General features: G+C 38.0%; 2 protein-coding genes across 4 annotated transcripts; both read right to left on the reverse strand.

The window, feature by feature from the left end:
* Window positions 1-8,041: 8,041 nt before the first annotated feature.
* On the reverse strand, window positions 8,042-11,921 carry LOC145890708 (arginase-1-like). The gene is made up of 10 exons (XM_082981849.1): window positions 11,358-11,921; window positions 11,226-11,301; window positions 11,049-11,167; window positions 10,926-10,993; window positions 10,713-10,872; window positions 10,590-10,627; window positions 9,094-9,150; window positions 8,878-8,982; window positions 8,728-8,804; window positions 8,042-8,364 (listed from the first exon to the last, which is right to left on the reverse strand). Exons 1-10 carry the CDS (start codon window positions 11,496-11,498, stop codon window positions 8,135-8,137), a joined length of 1,071 nt encoding a protein of 356 aa, XP_082837975.1. The 5' UTR covers window positions 11,499-11,921; the 3' UTR covers window positions 8,042-8,134.
* A 921-nt stretch (window positions 11,922-12,842) lies between these two features.
* LOC145890707 (UTP--glucose-1-phosphate uridylyltransferase-like) lies at window positions 12,843-18,154 on the reverse strand. Of its 3 annotated transcripts, none has more exons than XM_082981845.1 (12): window positions 17,923-18,154; window positions 15,861-16,069; window positions 15,699-15,806; window positions 15,306-15,491; window positions 14,984-15,117; window positions 14,725-14,924; window positions 14,429-14,520; window positions 14,175-14,372; window positions 14,040-14,118; window positions 13,767-13,933; window positions 13,486-13,590; window positions 12,843-13,322 (listed from the first exon to the last, which is right to left on the reverse strand). In XM_082981845.1, exons 1-12 carry the CDS (start codon window positions 18,041-18,043, stop codon window positions 13,215-13,217), a joined length of 1,707 nt encoding a protein of 568 aa, XP_082837971.1. In that variant the 5' UTR covers window positions 18,044-18,154; the 3' UTR covers window positions 12,843-13,214. The 3 variants fall into 3 exon arrangements, with proteins under 3 accessions (XP_082837971.1, XP_082837972.1, XP_082837974.1); XM_082981846.1 differs by lacking the exon at window positions 17,923-18,154 and adding an exon at window positions 17,002-17,142; XM_082981848.1 differs by lacking the exon at window positions 17,923-18,154 and adding an exon at window positions 16,369-16,513.
* Window positions 18,155-18,233: the final 79 nt, after the last annotated feature.

Consider the following 18,233-nt stretch of genomic DNA (forward strand, 5'->3'; position numbering starts at 1 on the left):
TAACCCTAACCCTAACCCTAACCCTAACCCTAACCCTAACCCTAACCCTAACCCTAACCCTAACCCTAACCCTAACCCTAACCCTAACCCTAACCCTAACCCTAACCCTAACCCTAACCCTAACCCTAACCCTAACCCTAACCCTAACCCTAACCCTAACCCTAACCCTAACCCTAACCCTAACCCTAACCCTAACCCTAACCCTAACCCTAACCCTAACCCTAACCCTAACCCTAACCCTAACCCTAACCCTAACCCTAACCCTAACCCTAACCCTAACCCTAACCCTAACCCTAACCCTAACCCTAACCCTAACCCTAACCCTAACCCTAACCCTAACCCTAACCCTAACCCTAACCCTAACCCTAACCCTAACCCTAACCCTAACCCTAACCCTAACCCTAACCCTAACCCTAACCCTAACCCTAACCCTAACCCTAACCCTAACCCTAACCCTAACCCTAACCCTAACCCTAACCCTAACCCTAACCCTAACCCTAACCCTAACCCTAACCCTAACCCTAACCCTAACCCTAACCCTAACCCTAACCCTAACCCTAACCCTAACCCTAACCCTAACCCTAACCCTAACCCTAACCCTAACCCTAACCCTAACCCTAACCCTAACCCTAACCCTAACCCTAACCCTAACCCTAACCCTAACCCTAACCCTAACCCTAACCCTAACCCTAACCCTAACCCTCACCCTCCGTATCAAAATTTTGTTTATGCTAACTTGGCGTTTCAAAAATTTTTCTTACCTGCTGTATCAAAGTTGCATGCCAACTCACACGGCGTTTCAAAAATGTAATACTGTTTACCCGGCGGAACAAAGTTGTCTACTTAACTCTAATTCAACTTGCTTTCATCCAGGACACGATGACACTCTCGTGATCCCAACGTTTTTCCAAACTCTACAGATAGGATTTAAATTTAGCAAGGACAAGCAGAGCACGGGGATAAGCAATTTCAACCCTAACCCTATCATCCTGACAAAATATTGTGAACTACATACAACAAAAAGTGGTAAAGCAAATATAACAACTGTTGTCTACTGGAGAGATTTTTAGAACAAAATTTACCTCTACACCATTTTGTTAAGAGAATTTTTTTATGAGATAGATTTTAAGGTTAATGTGTGGCCTGGAAACCCTTCAAGTTTGTTAATGTTAACTTCCAAATAAGCACTGTACTGCCCATAACAATTTAGTCACTTATTACTTATAGTACTATGAAGAAAATTTTTATAATTGGCAAATACTTGAAGAATGGAGGCCTAATGGTTTTTATTTTACCGGTGGCATACAAAAGGCACCAAGGTGGTACGCAAGAGCATTTGCCTAAAATGTTTTGCGCAGGAAAACTTACCTATACAATAAAATTTGAAATTATTTAGAATCATACATTTAATGGTTTGAAGGTGGTTTTTCACTTATTTTGCCATAATTGTTTGTCGATGAAATGCAGGTGGTTCGCCATAACTGTGCAGGACTTTTTTGTGGCATGTGATATAATTGGTTGGGAACCACCTATCTATAGCAACTAAACCAATATAGAACCTAAGAATAAAAAGGCTGGCCCATACTGTAAAAAGCTTTGACACATTTTAGTTATTGCAATCGTTTTATGATAAAAGTTGTAAACATTATTAAAACTGATGACAGCTTATAGCCAAAACATTTGAAATCAAATCTGAAAATGCTTATTGCTAAATACTGCTCTTCTGGCAAACTTTATTTTTATCGATGTCTCGGCTGTTATGCAGCAGTCTTCATCAGGAGATATAAAATGTAAATTAAGCAATGTGGACAATGTTGTGGCACATAAACAAACAAAGTTTGCCAGAAGAGCAGTTTTCAGCAATAAAATATGCCTGGCAGCGTCAGTAACAATTTACTGGAAATGTTATATCCCAAATCTTACAAACTACACAATTATGTGACATTTTATATTCATAGTTTGCATAATAACTGTTTGATGTATATTGTTATTGCTATACATGTAGTAGCCCATCAATGCAGAGAACAGCTTAAACATGAAATTTTCCCACATTATTTACGTGCTTAATGTTTACTACACTGACCTCACACAAAAACATTCCCTTTTAAGAATTACAGGTGACGATATGTTGTTTTAACATTTACGAATGGAAAAATCAACAACAGAAAACAGCGGTGATTCAAAACATTTTTTTTTCATATTGCTAATAAATATAAAAATAAATGTATTGATGTCATTTATTCTGTAGATCCTTTTCTGCTAAATGTAAATAAGATGGGGGAATCACCAAGTTTGAAAATGAGGTAATATTTTCCAAACCAATGTACGAAATTGATTGAAGATTTGCCACAAAAAGCAAAGGCCTTTTTCAAAACCTAATAGTTTTAGGTTCAAACGTGCAGGTAAAAACTAAAAAAAATATGTTTTTTCCATCTTACCTGAGACTACCATGTATTAAAATGTAAAATATCAGGAAAGCCATAACTGACAATAAATGTACTTATAAAGATAGGTTTGTTAACTTTGTTTACGTTTGCCTGCCTACGGTTTACAACTTAACATAAATTTTCACTTACACTGGGATTTCTCTAGGCGCCAAATTATCGAATGTTAATTGGTTGTGACGTCACGATTTAATCAAGCGTGTTCAACTGCAAACTATGTTAACTGTTGTTTCAAGTTGCGTTTATATTTATTGTGGATAAAGCAATGACTAATGTTTACTAAACTTTTTGACTACTCTTTTCTGCGATGTTTGAAAATGACGAAAAGTGTGTAGGCACTGTGAAACTTTACATAGTGTCAAGTCTACCAAGCCAATTTATCTTTAATTCTCTCCACATACTTGCACAGTGTAATCATTGGGATTAATCATCTCCCAACTTGAAAAGAAACTACAATGATCTGTGGCTGAAACTGCGCGAAAACTCCATCCACAGATTCTCGGATTTCCAGTTGGATTTCCATTGAAGGAGGGATGTTTGTGTTTTATACCCCGAGTATAAATCTTAAACCCATGAGTGCCACCAAGCGATAGTCACTGTTTCTTATTCATTTGTTATTACACGGTCTGCAGTCGTGCAGTGTGACGTGTGATGGTGCTTCAGGCAGCTCAGTTAAATGTGGTGCCGAACGCCACAAATTAGACCACCTGCCCAAATACTGCTGAGTTCGGCTGCAGGCAAACGCTGTGGAAAGTAATTAATAATTCCACCGAATGCACGTAGCCTGCATGTAAATATATATGTACTCTGTTACTCGCACAGGGCAATATCATGTTTTAAAACAAAGGCTAGAAATTTACTATAGCAGCATCCTCAAACTAAAAATAAGATTTCCACCAGATGGAACCAACATCGACAAATATGGAGAACTTTTAACACCAGGGCCACGGGTGACAAAAGTGCATTACTCCGCCATTACGAAGTACACCACCATCAACAATTCAGCGAAAGACCAAAGCTAGCTGAATGCTACTCTGTGGTGTTTTTACAACATCCGCCCATGGACCAATTGGGCATATACGAGGACAAATGGCACAAACACTTAAACGCAAAAATCAACATTCAAAAATTAATTTTACCGTCAGTTACGTGAGCCCCGCCCATTTTATTTCTTTATTAGAATCTTTTTATCGTTGTTTCACCTGATTAACCAATGTATTCCTGTGGTGATAAAAAAAGTAGGTCACTTGTAACATCTGATCAGAGCGTCGTCCAGTATATTAGCACCAGAGGTTTCTACTGTTCGGCCAGTTTTATTGTTTTATCATTTTTAGCATCTACCTATGTCCTTTATTTTGTTTGTTTGTAGAACTGATGATGCTGTAATAAAAAGCGAAACATGTATTCTAAAACCAGAAGCGTGGGCACAAAGTTGTTCTAGTAACATTTAAAATTGGATTGAAGGTTAACTTGTGTCACGTGAAAGTGCTGCTGGTTAGGTAGATTTCATGTAGTAAAACAATTTATTGCCAGCATCCTCACTTGTTCTAGCTACGAGCCGCCACTGGTGTTGGCAATAATTTAGAAATTCTGCTTTACCAAATGTTTGCAACACACGCCTTCCCTTCGAGCTCCCTGGTGCAACTAATGGCGCAACACACTGAAATGCGGGCAAGGCGGGAATAAAAGAAGAACTGATAAGCCATCGGTCAAACCCTTTTTGTTAAGAACGTCGTTAGTAGAATTAACCAGGTCATTGTCTTGTCCAGTAGTTTCTATAGCAAGTCTTGATGTCCCCCCTCTTTCCACATCACCATGACCGTAAAACATATTTCCATACAGAGGAAGAACGACCATTGCAGTTTCCTCGTCACTATTACACTGGCACGCAAACAAACATTTATAAATTAGTGCAGATTTGTATGAAAGGATTGCTGGCACTTTGAACGTAACGTGCCTCCAGTGTAATTACACCCTTGATGTTCCTGCCTGCGCATTGTTGTATTTTCCAGCTGTTCAGTGAGCAAGCTTTAAGCATGGAAGATTTAACAGCTGATCCAAATGCAGTCAAAGTGTTCAAATTGTGACGGACGACCTTGCTTCATTGAAAGACTTCAAATCCGGATTAACAAACCACGTGCTATACAGAGCTTATTCTCCTCTGACCCGTATGTGGTGGAATATAATGGTTATGACTTCATCGTAACCGCGTCAAAGTCCGGTGTCTGCTGGTCAGTAGACAAACGGCGCAAGTGTGCATGAATAATTCCGTGCTTTAAAACTTATAAACCCGAACCTCAAAGTTTAAATAATACAAATTCTTGCTTTGACTCAGCTTGTAGAGTTTCTCAAACTGTGCGCCGTGAAGGGGGCTGCGGTGTTCCACGAAAAGTTTAATTTCGTCATAGGCCACCATTGTCGTCCATTACAGCACTAGTTACGAGCGAACAACGTTCAGAACCAAAAGCATCCCTGAATTAAATCAATACGTTCACCAAACCAGGGCCACCTGTTGTTTCCTTTTCACCTTCACACTCTCACACGATGTTTCAAAAATTTGTTTTCGCTTACCCGTAACAAATTTCCAACCGTTCAAAGCTGCCTTCATCACGTTCATTTTTCCTATCAATCAATTGGGATCATTGCAGGATATCTGGAAGACCTGTATCTTTAGAAGATTTTTCACGCGTGTTACAGAAATCTTAGACAAAATTTTAAAATGTTTGAATTGCAGACTAGTTTTCCTGGACAACCATCAGCCTTAACCGAAGTGAAAAAATATTCATATTTTTCGATAAAAGTTAAATCCGATCAATCAACTTCCATAGAAGGTTGCAACAAAGCTTTGAACATAACCTATCCTGTTTTCATTTTGGTTTCCTTGTTCCATCTTAGGCCACTTATCCAACGTCCTCGGAATGCGCAATATATTATTGAGAAAATGGCAAATTTTCACAAACATAAACTTTTCCCCAACCCGAATTTTTGACTTTAATGAACGCCACAGACCAACAAACCGTGGATTTTAGCGAATACAGTTGCCTGCAATGGGGCCAGGCTCGAAACAAGCCCTACCAAGTCTTAATATTGTGGGGTCCGACACTGATTTAGAAAATGTTCGGCGCATATTAATTGCCTTCACTTTACTTATAGGAGCCTTGGATGCATCGACAGCAGAAGTCGTGCAACAACTGCCTGCTCATGGGATCCACGTTTGGAATGTTCACATACTTGTGATTTTATGATTGTTCGTCTCTCTGGGATTTTTGCGATTAGAATTGGAATATTTTCAATTAAGATTCCCTTAAAACTATACAGTGGATAATATCATCAGCAACGCCAATTATTCTTGAACGATACTGGTAATAATCTTTGGTAACATTTCTGGGTTATTCATTTTATGCAAACTTCCAAGACTTTTCAATTGAGATTTCCTTAAAACTACAGTGGATAATATCATCAGCAACGCCAATTATTCTTGAACGATACTGGTAATGATCTTTGGTAACATTTCTGGGTTATTCATTTCATGCAAACTTCCAAGACTTTTCAATTGAGATTTCCTTAAAACTACAGTGGATAATATCATCAGCAACGCCAATTATTCTTGAACGATACTGGTAATATTCTTTGGTAACATTTCTGGGTTATTCATTTCATGCAAACTTCCAAAACTTTTCAATGCTTTAACATAGGATGCAAGGCTTATACAGAATAGCGCCGCAACGCATCAGCCTAATACATATACTTTTGGGAATTAACGCTAGGCGGGGATCAAAATTGAGGTAATCTGCAGGATTTCCAGCAAAATAACGGTACCTTAACATTCGGAAGACTTGTCGCTACATTAGACTTTGGTCAGAAGCAGAATTCTGCTGCGATTGTCCATGTACTGGCTGATAGTTGGTGAACGGTTGTTGAGAGGTTGATGGCATTTGTGATCGCTCGGGCACAGTCGCATGTGGAGGAAAAAGCATTTTATCATAAGCCAACTGATTAATTTCATAAGCCAAACATCCAGGCAAAACCTGTTAAGTTATTGACAATGCACGGCCGACAATCCAATGCGTTATAAAGCATGCGTGCGACTGCATGAATTATCATTCACGGCCATACGAGGCCGTACGGACTCCGGTTGTGCACCCCTGGTCTAGACAGAGCACGGGTATTTGGACAACCATTATTTGGTTATTTACCTCTACGTTGCATCCGGAGGCTTTATTAAAAACTATGTAACTGCAACTTGATCAGTTGGACTGCGGTTTGCTGCTAAATTGCCGCTATCTATACTCGTACGTACTTTTCCATCTGTTTATATGATCGGTTTAGTAAGCGTGAGGTTATCTGTAATTTAAATACGTCATCACAAGACGTGACACGCAATCGGCGACACAAATAACACTTACCAGCAGTACAGCCTCATCGCAGCAACATTTTCCCTGGAAGTTTTGGTATTTAAAGCGAGAAAACAATTAAGGCCGCGAAACTGAACATTGCGCAACGCTCCGATTATTTCCTTGCATTCGAAACGAAAAGTTGTAATTTTGTCCAATTTGTCACAAATGTTGATATTATATTTATCTATGTCCATTTAATATTTCTATGTAAGGCCGAAAGGTTTGTCTCCAACTGCTGGGCCTGCGGTTATTTTTGTTCCATTTACTCTACACCCGCCTATGTTTCCGTCGCACAGAATTTGTTTTCACGCTTGCGTCATCGTTTCCACCGTGTTCCATGCATGCAGTGTGGTTGGTGACGTCATTTTTCTTGTTGAGTTGCTTCTGTTCAGTGGAGTTATTTCGATGTCATTGCCAGAAAGAGTTTAAATGGCTTAAATTTTAACCTTTGTACCACAAGAAGCACGTACTGTTTAAAATTTGTACTACATTGATTGATATTCCCTGTTACGTAACTAAACTTCATTGTTTCTGTTTCACACAATGGCAGTTGCGGGAAGTGATGATACCTTAATGCAGTATTTTTCAGCCTTTTTGAGCCACGGAACACTATTTTTATCAAAATAATCTTGAGGAACACCAAATTGTTGGAAGTACTGCGCGGCATTAACCAGCAACAGGCTCGCGCAATTACATTCTCATTATTACAAAACGAGTCTTATTGTTTCACAACAATGGAACATTCAAACTGGTGATAATGGATGATTACTTTAATAAAAAAGCGATTTTCGACCCGTGTTCCCCGGAACATCAGTCAAACTAATAAATTTCTTGCAGAACACCTGAGGATCTTTCACAGAGCACTGGTGTTCCGCGGAACACCGGTTGAAAATCACTGCCTTATGGACCAAATAAAATTTCTGTGTAAACATCAACTGAGCTATCTGCATGATCGTTGTTTCGACCTGCTGGCATAGAAATATAACTTGCGATACCGATCGACAGCCTGTCAGGGTACCTTGGTACCAACAGATCCAAATGTGTTTCACCGGTTTGTCCGATTACTAGTTTTATTTGGTTTTTGTGTTTCATTTGCCAAACCCTAACGGAATTTCGAACCGAATCCGGATTAACCAAAGTATTTCAATTAGTTAACAGTATAAGAGTCAACAAAATCTTCAACAAGATTCCACACTACTGTGGAGGATTGCGATCGAATTGATATATTTTGGAGTAAAGGCAAAATAATACTTCCAGAAATCATGTAAGTGAAATGCAATGTTTGATCTATTTTCAAACAATTGTTGTTCCAAAACTTGTAAACCTTCTAAAATCTGTATCTCTAATACTCAAACCGAGAGAATGCGTAATAACATCAACAGCAACAGATGTCGTTGATCGTGATTCTTCTTTGCTTCCAAGTTTGGGGTTCACTTCAACTAAATCCATTGCACTGAGGCACCCGGTCCTCGCTACTTCCTCACTTACGTACATCGCTTCACGATAAGTCAATCCACCAAGGACTGTCACAAATATAATCATATGTAAATATCGGATTGTGATTTCATATCTGTGATCATTTTACTGAAGAAAGTTTTGACAAATATTTTTAACTTTTCCACTTTATTAAATTTGTAAAAATAAAACATGCTATGCAGTAGGTTTTTGAAAACCTTTTGTTTAAAATTGACAAATTAAGATTTACAGCTTAAATGCTTTTCATGCTATGCAGAATGCTTTTGTCTGCAGTTCCCAATGATCATTATGGCACTTTTGCATATATACGATGTATTTATTTTGCAAAAACTTCTAGCAATCTTAAGTAAGAGTACTAGACCATAAATTATATTCATTTAGGGTCAAACATTGATAACATGCGAACATACCTGGTGTCCCAGTCGATCCACATATACCAGGGTCAACTGCATCTATGTCGTAACTCAAATGGATTGGTCGGTTTCCACTATAAAGCCACAAACTGTTATAACTTCTGTAAGTGATGCAATATGTAGTAGAAATAAGAGTGTGAGAATCACCTTGGGTTAATCATGTCAAGCAACTTTTCCATACAATGAGCGATCCCATTTCGATCAATTTCCCGTATACTGCAGTGAGGTATGTTGAATCGCTTCAGAATTGCACTGAAATATATATTACATTAAACCAACTCAAGCGTGACTATTAAGATAACAAGTGCATTGAATACGGGTAATACCCTAGTTAACAAAACTTATGTTCTTGTTCCAACTTACATCTCGCCAGGATCAATGTCTCTGATTGCAAGAAATCCCACATTCGACGAAGCCACGCTGACAAATAAACCAGTGGTTTACCATAGAGATATTATGTACAGGAAAATAATTTATTTGCTTTCATGTAAAAACTTTGCCGTTGCATAGTTAGCCCTGTTTACATGGACGTCTAAACAAAGTGGGTTCGCGGCCCGCTTCCCACCATTATCGGAAAAAGCGTTACGCATCACAGCCCAAGCTAGTTCGGAAGCGGTTTCGGCGAACTAGCTTAATAGGGTTGATTCAGAAGCTAATTGAGCGAACTAGCTTCTTTTTTGCCTATTATCTGATCGAAAATTATGGCGGCAAAGTCACGTTTGGTTAGATTTCCGTCACGAATGCGAGTTAAATGTGAGTAAAAATGTGCTGCGACTTAGACATTCGGAATGAATCACCTGAAGACAATTGACTGCAAAAGAATGCTGATGCTATGATAGAAAGACTATTTTTATGAAGTGTGTGTTGTTGCTATGTTTTTGTGTTTCACAACTTCTTACCTCTAGCACACATACAAAACAATTCAATTAACATATGTGCAAAAAAGCCATAATATTGCAAAGCTGCAGACAGGGTGTGTACACGCACTGTTTCGACCTGTAAGGTCTCATCAGTGCAGCTGTTGAGTGGCACTGTGCTAGCGAAAGGTACCACAAAGTGGAAACTAGTGTGCCTGCTAGTGTGAAAGCTAGCACAGTGCCACTCAACAGCTGCACTGATGAGACCTTACAGGTCGAAACAGTGCGTGTACACACCCTGTCTGCAATTCAATTAACGTTTTCTGAAATAGTGCTTTTAATTAACTATCATGTATGTCCAAAAGCCAGCAAAAATGAGTAGATGAAAAGTATTGAACAAATCTCTCAGTGACAAATTGCAGTAAATCACCACAACCAGCTTTTAGTTACATATAGCACAGACATGGACTGCGAAAATAATAATTTGATTCACGCATAAATTAGGTTTTGTTTCCTCACAAACAAGCATTAGTTTGAAATTGGCAAATGACCTGATGTAAAACAAAAACTACATATCTGGAAGGGTGCAGTCATTCCAAGCACACAATCACCTTTGCGAAAAGGTCGCCCAAATCTTCGGCTTAGAGAATGCTTTGCACCAGGATGTAACAAAAGCAAATACTTTTCTCAAACCGGCATCGTTTTTAATGATCATGAACTACAACAGTCATTTCACTACAAACCCCATTTTGCAAAAACATCATAGCATGTAAATTGAGGCCCGAAGGTCGCTCGTTGTGGTCTGTTACTTCTTCATGGTTCACTGGCGCAAGCTCGCTCGTAAAACCATTTCATGTAAACAGGGCTAATGACACTTAAACGGATAAAATAAACGTAAATATTAATTGGCCTCCACATCTTTAGGTTTGGTTTGTATCATGGTAAAACTGATTAAAGCAATTACGTATTTTGATGACAAAAAAAGAGTAAACAAGTCCTTACCATGGCTTGCACCAATCAAACTGCGGGGTGTCCAATCTCTGTAAAAGCGAAAACTTCGTGTAACCCAACGCCGAATTGTTAACTGTTCCTAAATATCTACATATTACATTCAAGAAAAGTTACCCGACTTTCAAGGTCATGAATAAGAAAATGTAGCGGCATCCCATGAATGTTCCCTGTTGGTGACGTTTTGTGTGTATTGAGATCAGTATGTGCATCCACCCATAACACGCTTAAATTGGGACGCACTGAAGCGTGACCGGATATTGTCCCGATAGCCATGCTGTGGAAAGTTTACTTTAAATCAGGCGAAGTTAAACAAATGCTTAAACTGACCTGTGGTCGCCGCCCAACGTTACACAAATATCACTTGAGCGCAAAACTTTGGCAACAGACTTTGATATCTAAAGAACGCAACATTTCGTGAGAAAAATGAATGAAACAGACAGGGAAATTTACCTCATAATTAAACTGTGCATTTTCATTTAGGTTTTTCAGGTTAGTTTCTTCCACCGTCGAATACACCTTTGTGTCGGTGCGCTGGAGGTTGACATTTCCCCAATCTTTGACCTTCAAACCTGCCAAATAGTTTGGTTCACTAAAATTGACTCACTGATATAACCACAAGGTACTGACCCTCGTGGCTGTGCAGTTTTTCAAATAAGCCAGCATTTCTAATCGCATCGGGTCCAAATTGTACACCGCCATGTTGCTGTGATAACACACACGTGTTAGCGCCTGTATTAAGTACGTCATGTTTGGTCCAACCTGGCCTAAATGCATTGGAGCTCCGATAACTCCAACTTTTACTTGGTTCCTTCTGTTTGCTGCTGAAAAGTTTCTTACAACATAATTCACATTTCCGGCTGCTGATTTTCCTACAATTCTTATAAATAACTTGGTTTGCATTGATTTGGTTTTATCTGTGGTGATTTGCACCTAAACAATATCCTTGACCAGCATCAAACGCGCAAATAGTCTGAATATTACCAGTAAAAAGCAGGAACTCGTGTCCATACACCATAAACATAATAACTCTTAAAGCACAGAGGAAATGCGTCAACCTCTTGCCAGATCTGTTTACAACATTCACAATGGGCTACACGCCTCTACAACCACGCCCAGTAAATTGACCAATCAAAACACACCGACAAAAAAACACAAAACGGTGCCATTTGTCAGCGCAATTTTGAGAAAAAGGGATTCACGCTGTTTAATCTTATGGTGACGTAACACAGCCCCCATAGTTGGGCAATTGTTACATCATATTGATAAAAGGTCAATACTTTTGTATTGCTTCTGTTATGAAGATATAAATATTTAAGTTGCACAAATTAATCGTTTGTTGGTTTAGCACCGTCGACATCGAATTGTTGGGTTCCTACGATTTTAACCAAGATGCTTATTTTGTTTTCAATTTGCAGCTGTAACATGTTAAAATTAAGGTAATTGATCAGAAAACATAACAAACGGTCTAAAATGCCAAACCTCAAATTCGAATTTAAATATGATGCACAACCGACCTCAACAAACGCACAACCTCAACTGTAGACAATGTTTTGCTACGTCATTGTCCTTTAATCACTCCATCATTTTTTTTCATCAAATTTGATATCATGGGCGTCCACCGTCAAATAAAAGGACTGAAAGGCCAGTGGCGTGGCGATCAGCGACCTCCCGTAACTTGAGACGCACAGACAACGAAACATTACATCATGTCATACAAGGTAGTACAGCGGGTACTCTTTCATTTGTTTCTTAATTCTCTTACAGAATTTCCGTTACGCATGATTTACCAGCAGATAGAAACTCAAAAAGTTACTTCAGACTTTTGCAAATTAAAGTTATTTGAATTTAAACCTCACATTATTCTAACCTTGTGACATCTGTTAATTCAAATTGTTTGTAGAATTGTATGTTATTGAGTAATGAGATCTTGCATGACGACTACAATATCAAAACATCAGTTATTTTTTGTCAGGGAATTGCAACCACAAGGGGTCTAAAAAAAGTGTTCAATAAAACATGGCCGTATTTTGAAACAAGGGATAATTATTAGTTTTCCAAAAAATAAACTCAATGCACATCTAAACTTATTTTCCTCCACACCTCAAACATCGAATTTCTCTTGGTGGCATACTACCATTCGAGTACAACATGTTAAAACAACATTTCGATAGCAGTCGGGCATATTTTACATCATTTTGTTGGCTCCTATAAACGTCGCAGATACAACTTTACGTTACTAACATACTGTTTGAGAAATAATTTATTTTAAAACAATTTGCGCAAAACAATTTTCAAGAGCTGTGATAAAAAAATTTGATACTGATTGTTTTGATTATTATGACTTTCCAAATGAAAAAATTAAGAGGTAAAAATGGTTTCTTCATATTACGGCGAAGAATAAGTTGTAAATCAAACAGTACGCACTGCATTTAAATCTCGTGAACCGTTGTGTGTGTAGTGCCACACAATAGTTGCCATTATTCAAGGTGCAACAAAATGAAAGCTATTTCATTTAAAAATTAAATATCTACACGCTCCAGATAAAAATTCCAGTACAATTCAAACTATGTTGGACTTCATAGAAATAACACAAGATGTGGCAAATCTCGAGCGCCACTAATGGTCAAGAATCCGAAGATTTCCAGACACAATCTTGTTTTCGAGGAAGGCTCCCGAAGGAATATCGATTCTCTCACCGTGATTTGCGATAATTATCACCGTCCCCTGTGTAAACAAAGCGTCATGCATGAATGCTTACACCAGAAGACAAGGCAACATAAAGCACTCATAAAGTTTAAACCCATGTAATTGATAAACTGAAGTGTAATGAATTACAACAATGTCGAAAATATCTCTTGTATTAAAGATAAAACATTTACGCTACTACCTTCAGTGTGACGTTGTTCCCGAAAGTGACGTCACCGCTTACGGTTAAATGGTCGAGCTCCAACATGTCAGGTATGTTTTGAAATCTCCCCATGAACTTGTGAATCTAAAAACAAAATTTAAATTTAGATGAAAAAGGTAATGCTTTTGATATTGTGTTTCAAAATAGAGTTTTCATTATAAAAAACTCATTGATGTTTGTATTTTCTCAGTGCTGATATTGGCTTATTATGTGTGTGGTGCCAAAGCATGAATGCATGTCTCATATCTGCAAAATTTTACCTTTGAGAAATGCTCGTCGCCAAGTTTAATAAGAGGGGTTGTTGGGAATTGTCGCTTGTTACTCATCATCATAGAGCCATGTTTGAGCTCATACAGATTACTCATAACAAGGAGTAAATCTGATGTCTTTTTCACAGGAAGAAATCTGCTTCGTGGGACATTGATTCCTTTGTAAACATAATTGTTTGCAATGTACAATTGTTGGTTTGAGTTTCCCACGTACTTAGCATATAAAACTTTACAGCACATAAGAAATGCTTTAAAATTGCTTACCAACTGCGTTTGCAAAGTTTTTAATTCCGGCACCACAAGCTGTTTCCAGTTGTATGACATTTGTTCCATTTTGTAAACGCTGTTCAAGGTTTTGAATTACATGATATTTACAAACAAACCAAGCTTCACTCTCACCTTGTTGTTAATGATCACCTCCATGTTCATTTGGCCCTCATTGACAAGGCTTGCAACAGTTGGCATATGCATCCATAAATTATTTGTGTTAAATATTTTAAACTTAGACACACTTTTGAACTCATCAACATTTTCTTTTGGCACTTGTGCAATTTCAAGTAGTCTTAACTTCCCATTGTAATCAATCAAAGTTCCACCCTGTTATACAACATTGTCATCACAATCCAAAAGTTTAAAAGTAAAAGTTTTCAAACCTTGACATCAGCTCTCGTCTTGTCTGTGACTTCCATCACAAAATCACATGGTTTGCTACCAGGTGCTGGGTTAACCAGCATGTTCAGTATATCTGATGTTTGCAGTCATGGAAATATGCCAGTAACATAAAACCACCATCTAAGTTTGCCTGCTTACTTAAAATGTGCATGGCAACTAGGCAAAATGGTTGAATAGTAATTTAATTTTTAAAAAAATATTAATAGCTGAAAAAAACTGCTTGCTCTGATCAACACATAGAAATAAAACTTCAGAAACATAAAAATAAAAAGGATACGAAGGTCCACTGTAGCCCCGAGATTGTCGATGTTTGATACAAACATGAATTCTTTTCCTTGTTTGACAAATTTATCAAGAAGGCCCGATTTAACAATGCACTCATATACATCACCATGACCTGGTGGGTACCAAGTTTCAAGAGGGTCGTCACATGTTTGTGGAATTGGAAGAAGTGTCTCTTTGTTGATACGTGGGTATCTATTACAATAAATCAAATCATAATGACTTGAAACTTAACCAAACAATATAATTCGAACCTGTTTTGGTTGAAAGTGTGGATTTTTACTTGGCACGATTGATATTTCCGCAGTATCATGTTCGTGTCATCATGAGTATTGAATGAATTCATAAGTACAAGGGGAACATCAGCTTGGTATTGCTTGTTTAACGACTAAAATGCATTTTTTATCACATTAAACAAGCAAGATATATCAAAAAGATCTTGTGAGTTAAACAAAATATATATACCCAAATTTTAAAACATTTATAATTGGGCAATTTACTGCTGTGGCTTAAACATGATAACGCATGTACACCAACAAGTCTACAACTCAGTTTGCCAAACAACAATCAATTTACCTCAATTTGCTGAACAGTCAAATCCAAGAAGGTAAGGCCACTTCGCACAGAAATTAAACTTTTAGGACCAACACATCCCATACTTGTCCCCAAACCTCCATTTAATTTGACAACAACAAGTTTGCTGAGAAGATCTTTCTCAGAGCAAGAAAGTTCAGCACAAGATATGTTATCATATGATTTTATCTGAAAACATCATCACAATCTTAGTCTATTTTGACTGCTAGTTGTAGAATATGCATTAAAGGTGTTTTAAAAGTAGTATTTACCCACGCACAAAACATTAAAGCTCCAAAGTTTGATACCCATAAATAATTGTGTTTGTATTTTCTCAAATTTGCTAATTTTTTTGTTCACACAAAAAACACAATTGCTTCTCACACAAATACATACATATCCTTCAGGAGGTGACTTGATGTCGCTCCAAACTACTGATGGTCCAGTTTTTAATAGAAAGCGCTTGAAAAGTTTTTCAAAGTTTTCAAAATCTCTTTTCACTCCCTGAAAAACCTGATCGTTATGACAAAAAAATGGTAACCAAACTAAAACGCTTACATCACGGTTTTCAGTTTCTGCAGTTTTTCCCAATCTGTCAAGTTCAAGTCTTAGTGCAGATTTTGCATCATTCTTCATGAGTTGTTGGAACTCCATTATGCTTTGTGTACGTTGCATGTGCCCTCCTCTGTTAGGGCTTGATGGAGCGTGTTGATCAGAAAACAAAAGTTCCCAATCAACGTAATTCGTAGAAGATTGTCGTCTTATTCCTAAAAATAACCCTATTTCAGTTTTGTTGCATGCATTTTACAGACATTACCGCAAAATATGAGACAGTACAGGCCTGCATTAAACAATAAATAGTCACAGGTTTAAAAAACATTCTTTTAATTTGTTCTTGATTTGGGTCTCTATAAGCCAGTTGGAGAGCGACGCGCGTGAAGTTAATATCTGGAGAACTTATTTAGTTTCAAAACGTAACGTTAAACGTTTAGCTAATCTTATGTGCAACACTAACATATCAGTCGGCGAATAACGTACAACAAAACTTTGTTTCAAAGTTACTTACCACAACAAATACCTTATCACCCTACTCCCACACCCTATGGCGGTTCCCAATCCCAACAGCACTTACACAATCCCGAAAGTCATTTCAATCTTTAATCGCCTTTTTCGCGTTCCTTACTACGTGACCAATGAAGCGTATACATCTCCTACCGACGTCACACAAGGCGATGGTTGAATGTCACGTAATCCCATGCGTGTCTGGGACAGCTTTCCGCTTGACACCCGTTGAAACGGGTCGTGAAACTTATCAACACCATGATGACAACTTAAATCATAGCAATATTACGCAACCTATCAATGTTCAAAGAGTGCACTTGCGCAGGTTTTTCTGTATATTTGCTTTCGGAAATGTCGATCGGAATCCCATTCAAGATTAAATTTCCATAAAGCGATATAGCAAGCAGAAGCAGCTTACGGGTATTTGGAAATTATCGACATCCTTCTTAATTTAAACTTTGATATTCTACGACATTAAATCCCTTTCAAAATTAAAGAAGGAAAGAAAACTTACAAAAACTAACTGTTAAAAAAACGCGGCAAATAGAGTTGAACTAAATTTGTTTCCTCAATTAAAACTTACCGCTGGAAAGCAGTAACACAAGACTTATTAAAAAGTTCCTGACTGTAGACTTACCGAGCATATTGTGGCAGAAATACGAAATAGCAGCAGAAGGAATCCCGGTTTTGCAATCTCACACGTTTTACGTCGTGATACATGCTTTTATACAGTTCTCTGCTATAAGTTCGACTGCCTGAGGCTATGGACTGGTTGTGGTTGTGACGCGTCTGACTTGTCCAGCAGCCTAGTTACACTACGCGGTGGGAAGTTGTTGACGCTTTTTACACGTATCCAAGTAAACTTTTCACCTAGTTATGACATACGTGGATCGCCCCAAGGCCACCCGTTGTTTTTGTTAGGAATCAACAAAATATCGCCGCCAAAGTTATAAGAATGGAAATATGTATTGGTCTTACAGAAAAATTTGGAAGCGAATTTAATACGTATTGGTCTAAACATAACATGTCCGAAGAACAGTAAGATTTCATTCCTGATGATGCAATGTGTGAATCGCGTATACAGAAATTATGATAAACAAAGCAATCCAATTATTTCCATCGGTTAAAACTAACCAATCAAATCCGTTAGCGTAAGACACGCTTTACTGGAAAAACCAGATTTTCTTCATTAACGTGCCTTCGTCACAGCTTGTTTCGTATTGGACTGTTTTGTGGGCGTGTCTTATATTGACTGAGTGCGAACACTCCCGCACAATAATTGAAATGAAATCTCTGTCACTTATTCGTCTGAGACCAACATATGGTCTAAAATATTAAGCATTGTCTAACAGGGTTGTAAAACCATATTATTCGATGGCGGTTATAATCTCTTGTGCAGTTTCGACAACCTCTAACTTAGTGCTGGTAACTGCAAGAAATTATATATTTTACCAGACAAATATTTCTTTACCTTAAATACTTCCGACATTTAGCGAAATAACAATTGTGTCCAACAGCGGATACGAATCAATAGTAGCGTTGTCATAAAACTGAATACCTGATAAATCGTCGGTGTCAGTTGTGTTGGGAATTACTGTTATCCTATCAGCAGCTTCGCTCAAAGCAGTTTTATGAGCAACACCGTTCACGAGTCGATCTCCACCATTCAAATCCAGCATAGTTTTCTGCCTTGTTTGATCTTGTGGGCTTGAGCAAACAGCAGGAAAGTTTGGAAGCCAATCCAGTCGGTAATCAACCAAGCTGAATGAATTTGGGCAATTATTTTCACACCACAGTGCGAAACTATAACCTATATAACTCAATAAATGTTCGTTTGTTTTGCAATTCTTGATGCGGATAATTAAGTCT

This window comes from Ascidia mentula, chromosome 2 (genome assembly GCF_947561715.1).
Source record: "Ascidia mentula chromosome 2, kaAscMent1.1, whole genome shotgun sequence".
In the NCBI taxonomy this organism is placed as follows: domain Eukaryota; kingdom Metazoa; phylum Chordata; class Ascidiacea; order Phlebobranchia; family Ascidiidae; genus Ascidia; species Ascidia mentula.

What these genes read in the sequence shown, in the direction of transcription:
- LOC145890707 (XM_082981845.1), bottom strand. Translation starts at nt 18,043, where the DNA reads ATGCTGGATTTGAATGGTGGAGATCGACTCGTGAACGGTGTTGCTCAT. An exon ending in AGTCACCTCCTGAAGGATAT is followed by an intron (nt 15,492 to 15,698) that starts GTATGTATTTGT and finishes TGATGTTTTCAG; the next exon opens with ATAAAATCATATGATAACAT. An exon ending in GGAACAACGTCACACTGAAG is followed by an intron (nt 13,323 to 13,485) that starts GTAGTAGCGTAA and finishes TTGTTTACACAG; the next exon opens with GGGACGGTGATAATTATCGC.
- LOC145890708 (XM_082981849.1), bottom strand. Translation starts at nt 11,498, where the DNA reads ATGCAAACCAAGTTATTTATAAGAATTGTAGGAAAATCAGCAGCCGGA. An exon ending in CTTGACATGATTAACCCAAG is followed by an intron (nt 8,805 to 8,877) that starts GTGATTCTCACA and finishes GTGGCTTTATAG; the next exon opens with TGGAAACCGACCAATCCATT. An exon ending in TGGATCGACTGGGACACCAG is followed by an intron (nt 8,365 to 8,727) that starts GTATGTTCGCAT and finishes TATTTGTGACAG; the next exon opens with TCCTTGGTGGATTGACTTAT.